The 13,985-nt window shown below is 33.7% G+C and overlaps 2 protein-coding genes across 2 annotated transcripts; both read right to left on the bottom strand.

Moving 5' to 3' along the window:
- Positions 1-201: 201 nt before the first annotated feature.
- On the bottom strand, positions 202-9,181 carry LOC101218315 (protein timeless homolog). The gene is made up of 20 exons (XM_011656331.2): positions 8,950-9,181; positions 8,664-8,816; positions 8,407-8,566; positions 7,922-8,240; positions 7,439-7,570; positions 7,165-7,354; positions 6,936-7,066; positions 6,286-6,492; positions 5,819-5,985; positions 5,141-5,219; positions 3,982-4,488; positions 3,527-3,897; positions 3,146-3,229; positions 2,981-3,079; positions 2,541-2,783; positions 2,270-2,338; positions 1,987-2,196; positions 1,488-1,601; positions 982-1,246; positions 202-557 (listed from the first exon to the last, which is right to left on the bottom strand). The coding sequence occupies exons 1-19, from the start codon at positions 9,050-9,052 to the stop codon at positions 997-999; spliced, it is 3,588 nt and encodes a 1,195-aa protein (XP_011654633.1). The 5' UTR covers positions 9,053-9,181; the 3' UTR covers positions 202-557; positions 982-996.
- A 467-nt stretch (positions 9,182-9,648) lies between these two features.
- On the bottom strand, positions 9,649-11,714 carry LOC101218555 (cytochrome P450 89A2). Its single transcript, XM_031886067.1, has 3 exons — positions 10,950-11,714; positions 10,531-10,850; positions 9,649-10,405 (listed from the first exon to the last, which is right to left on the bottom strand). Exons 1-3 carry the CDS (start codon positions 11,694-11,696, stop codon positions 9,895-9,897), a joined length of 1,578 nt encoding a protein of 525 aa, XP_031741927.1. The 5' UTR covers positions 11,697-11,714; the 3' UTR covers positions 9,649-9,894.
- Positions 11,715-13,985: the final 2,271 nt, after the last annotated feature.

Raw genomic sequence — 13,985 nt, 5'->3', positions numbered from 1 at the left:
TAAGAATGTTCCCTTTTTCTCCTTACACTTTTTAAATCTTATCATTAGGTGTTGGTCAATAATAATAATAAAACAAACTATTTACCTCATAGAACAAAATCTGTTAGACTTATTTTTATAAATATATTTCTCAATTTTGCTATTTTTAACAATTTTCTGCTATGATTATATTAGTCTTTTTTTTAAGAGGTAGTCTGAAACTTTCTAAGAAAAAAATGCAAGGCATAAACTCACTAACTAATCATAATATTTACAATCTGTGGCATAAGCTTTAACCTAATGTTTCAAGTCTGACAAGTGAAGCAACAAAAAAGTTAACCTAAAGAATAACTTCACATTCTAATCTTTACCATCTCCAAGCACGCATGCTCTATACAAGAAGTATAACAATAATATACACAAACCAAGCTGTACAATACGATCTCCAACTATGGGGTTGTGCTCTAGTTACGTAAGATGCTTCAGAAGAGAACAGCTTGTAATTAGCAGCTTCCTCCACTCCAGCGTTTGGTCAACTACACTTTGCTAGATGGTTGTGGCAATGCAATGTTGATATCCTATCATGTCAAGCCATAATGAGTGAAGTCATCAACTTGTAATTTTGAATCCAACCAGACTTGAACAACAAGTGTTCAAAGTCAAAAAATTATCTTCTTCATGATATCTACATACAAGTCTTGTTTGTAATGAACTGTATGCAAAGTTGCTTAATTGAGAAGTTTTGAAATCCAAGGCTTTGTAGGCAAAAGAATTTATGACGGTAGAAATCGGCAGCTAATTAAAAATTCTCTCCATTTAAATGAAAAAGGTTTTGCAATTTATATTGATGTCTAAGGTCCAATTTTATGAAAGACGAATGGTCACGTTCAAGGTAAAATTAGATGTGTTTTTCCCTGAGATAGATAGCATATATGGAAGGATTAAAATGTAACTAAAAGAGGATGAGTATATGATATATAATTTCCCTTTGAAGAAACAAACCTGGCCATTCCCATCTCATTCTTCATCCTCAAGATCAACTATCCTAAACTTTCTTCCCGTTGTACGATACACACTGGGAGACACTTCATTGTCTGAATCTGCAAACTCATCTTCCATGGCCTTTTGCATCAAATCATCCATATTGACACGGCCAGCTTCAGCATCCTTCCCTTGATTTTCCGTAAAGTCATTCAAGTCAACATCATCTGAAGGCGGTCCACCAACCCCCATAGTTTCCAAGCTACTGGCTTGGTTTCTATCCTCCCTGAAAAGAGAACGTTTGTGTTAGCGATGTTCATATTAATTAATGGTATGAACGGAGTGAAAGAATTTACAAGGTCTTTTCCTCAGAGACCTATTAAAAAAGGAAGATGCACGAAAGCACCACAAGGATAAACAAAAAAGTACCAACTTAGCATGCTCGGACTCTTAGGATCTGGTAATAGTGAAAATGGTTATATGGTTGCTAGATATAGGAAAATACTGTTTTGTATAAGAAATCTTACAATTGCATGGACCTTCCATCAGCTACACCTTCAGATTCCTCATCAATTAATATGCTCTGTGTTGAGATGGAACTGGGCGTTTCAGTTGACTTTGGAAGATGCTTCCCTTTTTTTCTATACTCAAAATATGTAATGGATAAATTGAAAGTACACTGGAGAAGAGTCATGTGAGTTGATAATTTCAATTTTACAAGTATTATCATATATATGAGCTTCAAAAATGAGTAGACATCCTAAATAATGTTATGGCTAGGAAACCATAATAATGAAAACGAAAAGAGAGATTTTTTAAAAAAATGATGAGAGATGGTGATGGTGATGGTGATGTCACTATTGTGAAATAATGCCTAAATTTCTCTCTAACGTTCTATTAGAAGTTATTTAACTAGTAGAAACGTTTTGACTCCCGACTAAGGACATGTTACAACCTATATTGGATTATCATTCAAGATATGAGAACATCTGAAAAGTAGGTGGTCAAGTATGCGTGTATATTCACCTATTTATTAATGAGAGCAATGTTTCATCATCACTTTCAGATTCCTTATCAATAGCAGATTCATTACGATCCCCATCACTTGACTTTCTCTTACGAGAAATATACAAACCCAACTGCTTGAGTTTTCGGGAAATTTGGGCAGGAGTGAATTTGTTATCAGCATCCAGCGCATTTGCAATCATAGAACTACATCTCTTATGGTCTTTAAACCTGTTAGAACAAGCACATTAGTTAAGGATATATGAAAACTCAAAAACATTAGACTGAAATTGTAGCAACTTACTGCTCATATAAAGCTCTAATCTTCTCTTCGTGTTCTTTATCAAAAGCAAGAATTCTTTTTCTAGTGAGCCTGTGCCATGAAAAAATAATATTAAGGAAAACCGACCAGTGGTGCATATAAAACCTAAAGTTTAAAATTGTACAGAAAATCTTTTTCCGAAATGTCAAGAGGCAGAAATAAATTAGAGCACACAATGTTCTGATGAAATGGTATAAAAATTCTTGAGCACATGCAATTATGCTAGCAAAGGAAGGGAAGGTCAAATACGTACGAAGGTTGATTCAATGAACTTTTCCCGAAAACATTTGAGTTACGTAGTTCTTCCCCATTGCTTTCTCCTTCAAGGTTTTCAGAAATAGCAGAAAAGCCTTCATCAGCATACTGCCTCTTCTTTCTTTGTACAACTTTCAAACCCATCTGTCTAAGCTTATTGGAAACCTGGGCAGGCGAAACTTTGACATCATTATCAAGATTCTCCGCAATAAGTTTGCTACAGTTCCTGTCCTCCTTGAATCTGACACGTTTTTAAAAAATAATGTTTAAAGTAACAATTCACTTCCATGTGAAGCGATACGTAATTTTTGCAATGGGATAATCCAAAACAATTGTGCAATGTGCAAACAATACCAGGGTCACTGGTCAATAAATATCAAAGGGCGAAGGTATTAAATAACACTGCACAATAAGAAAACGAGTGAAATCAATGCTTACTTCTCATAAAGATCTTTAATTTCCGTCTCCAGTGCCGCATCAAGAACAAGTCTCTTTCTTTTAGGAAGCCTTTTGGGCTTATTGTCCATAGACAGCTCACTGCAATTAATCACCAGAAAATATGAGAGGCAAATAAAAAAAAATAGAAGAAGAAGAAGAACGTACTTTTCATTGTGTTCTTTTCTGTCCATCTCATCATCCAAGTTGGTAGACTCAAGGCCTTTCTTGACTTCGTCGGACTTTGCTTCACTGTCAAGTTTGAAAAAAGGTGATCTTTTCCATCACATAACATTTTTTAGTAAAGAAACAAGCATTCAATAAGACATTTATTATCATAGGATTCTTTTGCAGTATAACCATTCAATAAATTTTTTCCATAATTAATAACTTGTGAAAACTCTAGTAAACTGAAAATATCACAAATTTTCAATCTTTATACTGATGGTATCAATTCTACATTATTTCGCCTTGTCATCACTTTTATTCCAGAGAAAGATCGTTAGAAAGGAAGTAGATAAAATGTTTTCATTAAGATCCAAGTCTTACCTATGAAATCCAAACCCGTTATTGGTGAGCACAACATCAGCTTCATCTTCACCAAGTGCATCTGCTATGCTTCTGGGAGTCCAATGCTTGCCTGTCAACGAGCCATTTTCATCACCACCGGTAAAATTTTCCTCCCTACTTTCTTTCTTCCAGCAGCCAAGCTCATGCACTAAGTACTCAGCATCAATATAATGGCATTCTTTTCGGGTCTTCCAAAACAGGATTTCAACAAAAAGGAGTGGCTGATTCTTTATCTTTCGTAGCATCTTTCTCACCAGACTCGTCAGGAAATCAACTATAGTAGCATGCTCCTTGCATGGACTTGACTTCTGTTCAGATAGAATATCATAAAACGTGGGAAGGACGGATAACTGCAAAATAAAAATGAGATTATGTATGTATGCATAAAATCTTGTAAATAGTGGTTAGACAGAAGCAATAAATCAAATCTTAACCTGGTACAGCATTGGAGAAAGCTCTAATTCCTCAGTGATCTTCCGTAAAATACATATTATGTAATGGTTTGTACTAGTAGCATTGCTCTTGTAAAACTTAAGCAACCAGCATATCTTCTGAATAATGTTGTTATTGGCAAAAGTAGATACTAGACTTGACACTTTAAGATCAACCTCCACAATTCTATTTTTCTGTTCATCACTAGAAGAGTCGGCTGTGCTGTAACCATCATTCAAATTTTTGTTCTCTCTCTGTGGCATACTGCCTTCAAAACTTCCCGAGTTTAAGTCTAACAGTTCAGGTTCGTCAGCATTAGCAGTAACAGATATCTCTTCTTTACAATCAGGACTCGTTTTTAAGTTACTATTTTCACAAACATCAACATCTGTTGATTGCTCATTATGGGTTATGGCCGTCTTATTCTCAGCTCCCTGATCTTCTGACTGTTTATTGTCCCCATTATTTGCTGACTTTGCCTTTCTTCCCCTCCTTGATTTTTTGGAAACCTTAATACAAGAATTTCCTTTAGCAAGAGCACAAATGAATAAGTTTACATCTAGGAATTTGACTGAGTAGATACAAAGACAAAAACGCCAAGGAAGAGACCAATAAATTTTGTGAATCAAGCTTAGGCCGTCGAAGTTTTGGCAATTAATATTTAATAAAAAAAAAGAAAAAAGTGCCTATGCCATAACAATCATAGTATTTAACATTACAACATGACTGCCAAAAACACGAAGATGGTCTCACCAATACCACAGTAAAGTAAACTTTTTTTTTTACTATTAACCTACTTTATTGGCAACTTTGTATCACAAAAAGCTCATGAGTGAATACCAAACTCCGATGACTTATTGCTTGAATTGAAGAACGCTTACTCAATGGCATTATATAAATCATTGTTAAACAATAATTACCAGAAGTATGCATATGACCGATTACCCAAACATGTACATGCATTGGCAGTATGCCTTGAGAGAAAAGAGCAGGACATTTTTTCATTGAGATGAGGCTAATTTAAATAACAGGACATCAGAGAAGATTTGTCATTGCTGACACCAGGAGAGCCAAAATGATGAAAACGGATTTAAAAATACTGTAAAAGAAACCAAACCAAGTTCGAGGTTCTCCAACAATTTAAGAAACATAGAGTATTACCCGAAGTGTTCCACGTGCTTGGAGGTTCTCCATAAGCTGTACAACCTTGTAGACCATCTCAACTAAATCTGCAAGATCACTGACCGGGGAACTCCATTAGTCATAAATATGAATGGAAAGGTGATCAATAAATACTTACCGTAAATAAAAAATAGAAAACACGTCCAACTACTATCCAAAAAGATCACTGACCGGGGAACTCCCTACTTTAAATTAATTTCAAAGCATGTGTACTAACAAAAAGATGATAAGTGAATACCAAGAGACAATAAAATTTGGCTAAATCAAAACTTCTTCACAAAATCTGGCTTCTATCACGAATAATCTAAGATACTTTCCAAACATAAATTCTATATAATCTCTGTCATCCCATTTAGCCATAGAACCATATCGATTTTTCCAAGCTTATGTTCAGATCTTCTTTAGCAAAATCATTAAAAGCAAAGAACAGATCTTCGTCCAATATCCTTCCATGGAGACATTTTGTAGATAAAGTAAAGATAAAGCTCATTGCCATGTCTACAGTTGAGATCATACATTGGACTTCCCAGAGAAATATTTTGCATTTGCTATAAGCAAATTCCTTTCAACATGACTCAAAACTGAAAGAATGTAAGAATGCAATCGCACAAGCATAGAACTGAAAACAACATCTAGGACCCATGTCAAGGAAAATACCTTTTGGGTTGTTTGTGAGTGTTGAATGACTTGAGCAAATTTAAAAGGAATTGAGTCATCCCTTGATCTGTCTGATCGTAAAATAGTTTGTAAAGTAGAATACGAGCTGTTTGAGGTTCCTTTGAATCTTCTGGCAATAATTTTAGCACCAAATCTAGCATGCAAATCTGTACAAGGAGAAACACTTTATTATGCTCATGTGAAATGACATCCTGATTCCAAAATTTATGTTTGCTTCAATTGTTTTTATATCTGTGAGTGTTCAAATTAAGTGGACTTGTATAGTTGAAAAATTACATGTATCACTCTTTTTTTTCAGCATTTCTCGTTATGCTTACGCATTAGTAAGAAAATATTGGAAACAAAGATAGAATCACAAATAGATCAAACTGGCATTAACTTCTTAACTGTTCACGAATAGTGAAACAGAAAAATAAACTAATAGAATAGTGCCAGGAAGCAATCACCATATTTTTCATCAGAGAGCCAGCAGCAGACAGAAACTTAAAGTCATTAGTTTCCTTTAAGCCTTCAAATGCATAACGCCATTTGGAAACAACTAACTGAAACATTGCCTCGTTCATTGTTGCTGCTATTGGACCGCACATGTTACCTTGGAAAAATGTGGAATCAGCATGTTCTGTTTGAGCCTCATCAGTCTCAGCTTCAATTATCTGTACCCAAGAAAAACAAAAGGCATTGAGAAGCTCGTCCAAGACTAATTAAGTTGAAATGTAGTTATAAACACCAACCCCTAAGAAGAATAAATCAAGTAGGATTAGGAAGAAAGAATTACATAAAATTATTAAAAGCAGTGCAAGTGTTATTAAAAAGTGGAAATAGATAATAGTGCTAAGGCTGGGATACAGGTAAACCTTCACAAGTGACTTTTTCTGTATGAAGAACGGAAAATAAAAACAAAGTATAGTATATCTAGCTTTTATTCACCAATGAAAAAATTGTCGTAAATTAAAAATATAACACTGAGAATGTAAAACAGGTAAAAGAAAATTGATGAACTACAAAAATGAATATGAAATATATTGAACATAGACTATCCATAGGCATCCAAAACAATTAAATATGTGATTGCAAATATTTTAAATTTGATTCTCACCTTTGAAGTTGAAAACTTGTGATACTGAAAAGAAATAGCAAACTGTGCAACCTGAAAAAAAACCACCACATCGTTGTTCTGGATGGAATGATGTTCCTTTTCAATATCTTCATGCACCAACTGCATCAGCGCTGAAAACAATTGGAGTAATTAGGATTTTGCATCTTGGCGAAACGTATGTCAACAAGATAACTTAAAGAAGAAAGTAACAGAAATTCTTGAGACATACCATTGTAGCCGCCTGAAAGAAACTGATTAATAAAATCATGAAGTAACTGCAGAAGTTTGCTGTTTTTCGATGTTAATCGTCCAAGGTCCCATGCAATTTTTTTAATTGGACCTCGACAAACTTTAGGTGGCTTATGGCTGGTAGAAGAACTCAAAGATGGTTTTCCTTTGAGTACTAACTTTGAACCATCCTACCAGGAAAAAACTCCATAATTAGTCAGGACCTAAGATAAAAGTTTTGATAACCGAGCATTAGCAGAAAGAACGCTTTGTACCAAGGTTTGCCGAGTAAAAGTTCCACTAAACTGCGAATGTCGGTTCAAATTTTGTAATCTAGAAAACTTTCTTCTATCTTCCTCCATCATAGATTTCAGACTATTGACAGAAGATACCGTTTCTACATTTTCCTGAGATTTAACGAAAATTCTAGTTAGAACAACAGAGTACGGGAGTTAAACAACAGGGTGAAAGATGATGTATAAACCATAAATGTTAAAATGTCGGTTATTACCTATATTTCACTTTTTACATGGAAATCATAATAATTAGACTAATTTAACTTGATTGATCTATTAGCATACAGGTAAGAGGTAGCTTTATCTTACTGCAAAGTCTAGTTTTACTTTCTAGACTAGCTTGCTGCAATTTCTTCTCGCAGACATGATCTTTTTCTTTTTTTCTTTTCTTTTTGATTTTTGTTGTAATTGTTGTTGTTATCATTATTTTGGATAAGAAGAGATGAAGAGAAGTAAATTGACCTCACTGCTGTTTTGAGGCACTTTCGCGATTAACTCAGGCTCTTGGCCCATAAATATGTAGTAAAATATTTCCAAAAAGACTAATTTGTCTTGACGGAGATGGCTGCAAGACCCATCAATGTGCTGCGTCATCACCAATATTATGTCCATAACATTCTCCCGGAATAAAACTTCCAAAAATTTGTCTCTCAGCAATATTAACTGACAAGCTGATCCATCAGCCTTTTGCTGCAATGAGATTTCTTGAATAGCCAAAACATTTCGGAAGAGTGTTATAACCAACTGCAACAATTTCCAGTCATCTTCTGAGAATGTTCCGCTGTTTGTAGAAGACAATTCATAGCTCAATCAAAGGGATGCAATGGTCAAACAGAACAAAGTAAAGAAACAATAAAAGTTATGGTCAAAATTCGCCACGACTCTGATTAAAGGCATAATAACAAACAAGATGTAATCAAACACCGAGAATTTAAAGCCCCGCTCACCAATCCAGATTTTCCAGCGGACTCTCCAGAAGTGAAACAATTATGGCAACAACATTACTGCATGTGATTAAAGACTTCAATCCCCATAGATACTCGATCTGTTGTGCAATGTCACTTGACGTGGGTTCGATAGGCATTGTGAGGAACACCAAAATCTTCACTGAAGGATCAAACAAAAACAAAACAAAACAAAAAAAAAAATGAAACTTCTCCGCCAGATAATTGGCAAAATAATCACTTCAAAACAAAATCACTACCTGCATTTAAAACTGCATTACGATCATCTTGACAGTACTCAATGATGGGAATCAAATCTTTACCCACAATGTTCCATTTACAAACGTGCTTAAAAACATCGCGAGTCTGCGGGTCATCTCTCCTCAGGAACCTAAGCAAATCCTTCAAATTATCTGAATAACAATGACAATAACATTAAATCAACAACCAGCCGTGTAATTTTCCAATTTGGGGAAACTAAATCTTCATCCCCTCGTAATACCTTCAGAAACAGATGGAACAAATTAGATATGTGAATTGACATACCTAAACAGAACTCGTTTTTGGAGTAACCGATCCGATTGCCGTAGTCATCCTCCTCGACGATTCCAATGCCAGCGCAAATAACACATAGCCCATCTATCTCCATCTCTCAAGGAACAGTTCACTGAATAGGGATTTCAAGCATAAGAGCTTTGCAATGAATAAGGCAATTGGATCCAATGGAAATATCAGAGGTTCGAGCTTGATGGGGAAAGTGATAACGCCAAGTTTTAGGGTTTCTTTCGCGCCAAATCGACCTTGTGAATTTTCCCGCGCAATGAGATTGCCTTTGTTTAGGTGCACGAAATTATGCTGCACCCCACCCAGGTGGCATAACAGGATTGGTTAGACTTTCGACTAAGCCAAAATAAATTCTAAATAAAATAAATTTATAGATCTGTTCTAAAAACAATAGATTATTACATGCATTTTTTTCTTTTAAAATCTAAAAATTAAAAATTGATTGTAGTAAAAAATAAATAAAAATAGAATAATTGATAAGAAATTGAGGAAGGAAGAAGATGAAAAGGAAGGCAAAAATGTATATTCGTTATATTTATAAGAAATTAACCTATTACTTAATTATCTTTAAAAATTGTATTTTTAATTGAAAGGATATTACATTATTATTATTAGGTTATGATTTTGATTAATACAACTTTCAAATTATTTGAAGGGTATGATTGATATTTTGCCTTAAAATTATATTCAATAATCTACTTATTTATTTGTCAAATATATATATAATAATACAAATACAGTAAGGGTAATAAATAAGTTACATAGAGAAATAACTTAACTATACCATACCCATGCATCCTTTTTTCTTTCTAAAGGGGAATGTTCAAATTTCTCATCCTACACTTTGTTGGATTTGAAAAAGAATATCCTACCTATTATGCAAAACCCAAGGTAACAATTTCTTCAATATATATTTATGTTTATGTCCTAAAACCTTTCATTAATATGGGCTCTGAGAGGCTTCTTCATAACAATGGTAAATTCCATTTTCTCTGATAAATCAACCTCTTCTCCTTCCACAGCTTTCCACTCAAATCTCCAAACCAAATTTGCTACAAAATATTCCAAATGAAGAATTGCCAAAGAAGTCCCTGGACACATCCTCCTCCCTGCTCCAAATGGCATCATCTTAATCTCCTTGTTTCCTGTGATATCAAACGTCGTCGAGTACTCCGCCTTGCCGCCATCGTCACTCATGAACCGCTCCGGCTTAAACGCCATCGGATCTTCCCATACTTGTGGATCCAACCCCATTCCCACTGCAAAGAAACTCACGATGCCATTCTTTGGTATGAAATAATTCTCCAAAGTTGTATCTTCTTTCACTGCATGTGGTACCATGAAATGCCCTGGTGGATGCCTTCTCAATCCTTCTAGAATCACAGCTTTCAAATATGGAAGTTTCCCTAGATCCTCTTCCTTCACCTCCTCCTCCTCCCTATAATCAATCATACATAAATATATATAAAAGGATTAGAGATCAAATTAATTCACATTTGGAGAGATTATTCTTCTAATGATCAGTCGTAAATATTGATATTCGAAGATTAATAATAAATATACCGTAATCCATCTTTTTTGGTACTAGCAGACTCCTTTACTCCTTTGATCTCTTGGAATAGTTTTTCTTGAATTTTTGGGTACTTCACTAAGTTCGCCATGATCCATTGCAATGACGTGGCGGTAGTGTCCGTCCCAGCGTTGAGAAACTCCGAACATAAATTCACTATTTCTTCGTTGTTAAGCTTTCTTTTCTCGTCGATGAGTTGTAAATCGAGTAGCGTATCAACATACGATACAACAAATTCTTCATTTTCTTCCCCTTCCTTTTTTGCTCTTTCTTCTTTGATCTTCTCTCGTGCCTTGATAAATGGGACTAAAACCTGTTTAAGGCAAAAATGATCAATATCAATTTAAGTTCGTTTTTCGGTAATAGATAACATAAAAGTTCCATCTTGAATTGAAGTTAAAGGAGAGTTGACCTTTCGTTGTCTATTCTTGATTTGTAAATATTCCTTCCAGCGATTTCTAAGCAAAACCTTCATCAACTTAGGCCATAAATTAAGAAAAATAAATCGTTGAAGATTCACAAGAATATCACGCTGCACTTGTTGAATTTCCAAGATTTGTGTCTCATTCAACTTATCTCCAAAACACATCAAAACCAACAAACAAAACATAGAATACTGAAAATGCTCAACAACAACCGCGCCACCTTCGGATCCCGGTTGAGCTGAAAGGCGAGCGACAAGGATATCCAAAACCCACTTGCGAGCCCGAGAATAAGCCCTGACACGCGAAGGGTGGAACATCTCCATCGCGAGGTTGCGGCGGAGAAGGCGCCAAATGGGGCCGTAAGGAGCAGAAGTGATGTTATCAAATTTGGCAGAAGTAGTAATCCTGGTGATGGAGAGGGTCCGGGGGCGGTCGGCGAAAATGGCACCATTTTGAATGAGAGCCTTGTGGGCGATGGAGCGGTCGGAGATGATGATGGCAGGAGAAGGGCCGACGTGAACGGTGAGGATGGGGCCGTATTTATTGATGAATGTACGTAACATAGACTCAAGATCAAGAGGGGACTGGCGGAGCCATAGGAAGTTATAAGTGAGAATAGGGAGTGAGAAAGGGCCTGGTGGGAGCTTGTAAGGGCCATGTCTAGAAGGGAAAACAAATAGCTTCACAAGAAAGGAAATGAAGAGAGAAACAATTGTGAAAAGAATCCACTTCATTTTTCCTTTCTGTGTTAAAACTTGAAACCCAAAACATGCATATATATATATACACACAAAATATTATTGTGTATCATTTTCTCTTCCCCCATTTGTTGGATGCATGTAGCTATAAAGTACATTTTTTGAGATGATATGTTTCTTATTAATGTTGAATTGTTTATTATTCATCTTGAGATGTGAGTTTGTTTATTATATTTGTGTATCTTTTGTATTTTAGTTGGACAAACATGAGAAGATCCCAAAGATACATATTTCAAGTTTTAAAAAAAAATCTTTTTTCGAAATAGTTCTAAATGGTTTTTCATACTATTAGCATCAATTGATGATTCTTTTTCAATTATTGAGATTAACCCATAAATCCAAACTATCTATTTTTTTTTTTTTACTTGGAGTTGGTGTAGTCTTGACTACAAAGAAAATCAAGATAATTATTGTGTATATTAATTGGATTGTATTTCTCTATTTATCTACAAGCTTAAATTATTTAATTTATCTTATGTATAACTACAATTTTTTTAGAAATTGAAGATCTTTAGATAGAGGGTTTTTTTTTTTATAAAGTCGAGAAACTTAAGGTTTTGAAAATCTAGAGTCACGTAATATATGAATTTAGAATGTGTTGGTGAACTAAGATGAGTTTATGAATAGGAATTAAATTTGGAGAAGATTATAAAAAAGATTATATAAGATTCGACTAATCTTAAATATTTCATTTTTTTAATTATTCAAAATTTGAAGTTGATCTATGTCGAAAAGGATGTGAGATTAACTCTTATATATAGCGACTAAAACATACAAGTATCTAGAGACTATTTCTTCTTAGCTATTTTTGATTTTAGGAAGGTCATCTAGTGCAAAAGGAAAACTAAGGTGATCACGGTCAATTTGGTTGTTAAGTACACGATAGTTCAATTAGGTCAAAACAGTGACAAGTCAGTGATGATGGAAGATACAAAATTTTCATCTTTAAGATCGAAGATTATGTCAATTATTGTTGAGTTAAATTCACGTTGAAAATGAAAAAGGTAAAAGAGGTAATATATAATAGTTCAAAAAAAATATACTTAGGAAATAAAAGAAATATATATAAAAAGTCAAATATATAATGGAAGGTATATTCGGAACTTTAAAAATACATGAGGAATAATGAATTAAGTCTATAAATTATATCCTCAAAGATTTCTTCTTCTAATATAATGTGGATGACAGAGAAGTTTAAATCCAAGGAATAATATTTACACATTAAGTATCAAATATAATAAATGAAAATGTTTATGGCATGTTTATTTTTTAAAGATATTCAACCTTAATTATAACCATATATTATTTTGGTTTTCAATCATAAATTGGTTGTTGGTCATGCTTTAATTAATTAATCTTACTTTAGGATGTGTCCAAAATTAATCAAAAACAATTGTGTTGGGGTTAAAATTAGTGAGTGAATGTATTCTACTAGAAATACGAATGGACCAACAAAACTAAACTCGAATTCTCTTTTTACAATTACAAAACTAAAACGAACATTGTATTTTAAAATTTAAATAATTAAAATGAATACATTACAAGTATAGATATCAAAATAAAAAAATCAAAATAGGATTAAAATTGCTCAGCTTACATAAACTTATATTGTAGACTTTAGAGTTGAGGTTCGATATCTCACGTTACATGCTGTGGTGTATATATATATTTATGAAGCATATTTTGTCACTATTATAAGCTTTTTATTTTTGAGGCTAAATATTGCAAGTGGAGGAGGAAATTAGTTAAGCACATAACAAAATCGTAGTTGGCCATTACATGTTGCGAGAAATTCGATGTGAAGATCATTATTATATATTCAACTCTTCAAATTATTATAGATTCCTTGACTATTTCTCTTTCTATTTTATATTATTACATCAATCCCTCAACAAATAAATCATTCAACTATACAAATTTAATAATATGTGTATGGAAATGATCATCTCATCATAATTAAATTAAATTTAAAACTATGAACACCAACACCAATCAATAAACCGTACATAACTCAAACTATTATTATTAAATCACTTAATTTAGTCACAAACTAACGTTTATAGACATGGTTGGATTCACAAGGAATAACATTCTTCCTATTTTAAAAAAAAGTTAGTACTTATGTTTGCTTGTATACCAAACACGTGTATTAATTAATGTCAAATTACTTACATAACAGCTATAAATAATACTTACGATCGACTAATTAATAATTAAAAATAATATAATGGTATCTAGAAATAGATCGATTATAGATGTTATGTC

The sequence above is a fragment of the Cucumis sativus genome, chromosome 5 (assembly GCF_000004075.3).
Source record: "Cucumis sativus cultivar 9930 chromosome 5, Cucumber_9930_V3, whole genome shotgun sequence".
Lineage (NCBI taxonomy): Eukaryota > Viridiplantae > Streptophyta > Magnoliopsida > Cucurbitales > Cucurbitaceae > Cucumis > Cucumis sativus.
This window is presented reverse-complemented; position numbering and strand designations above follow the sequence as displayed.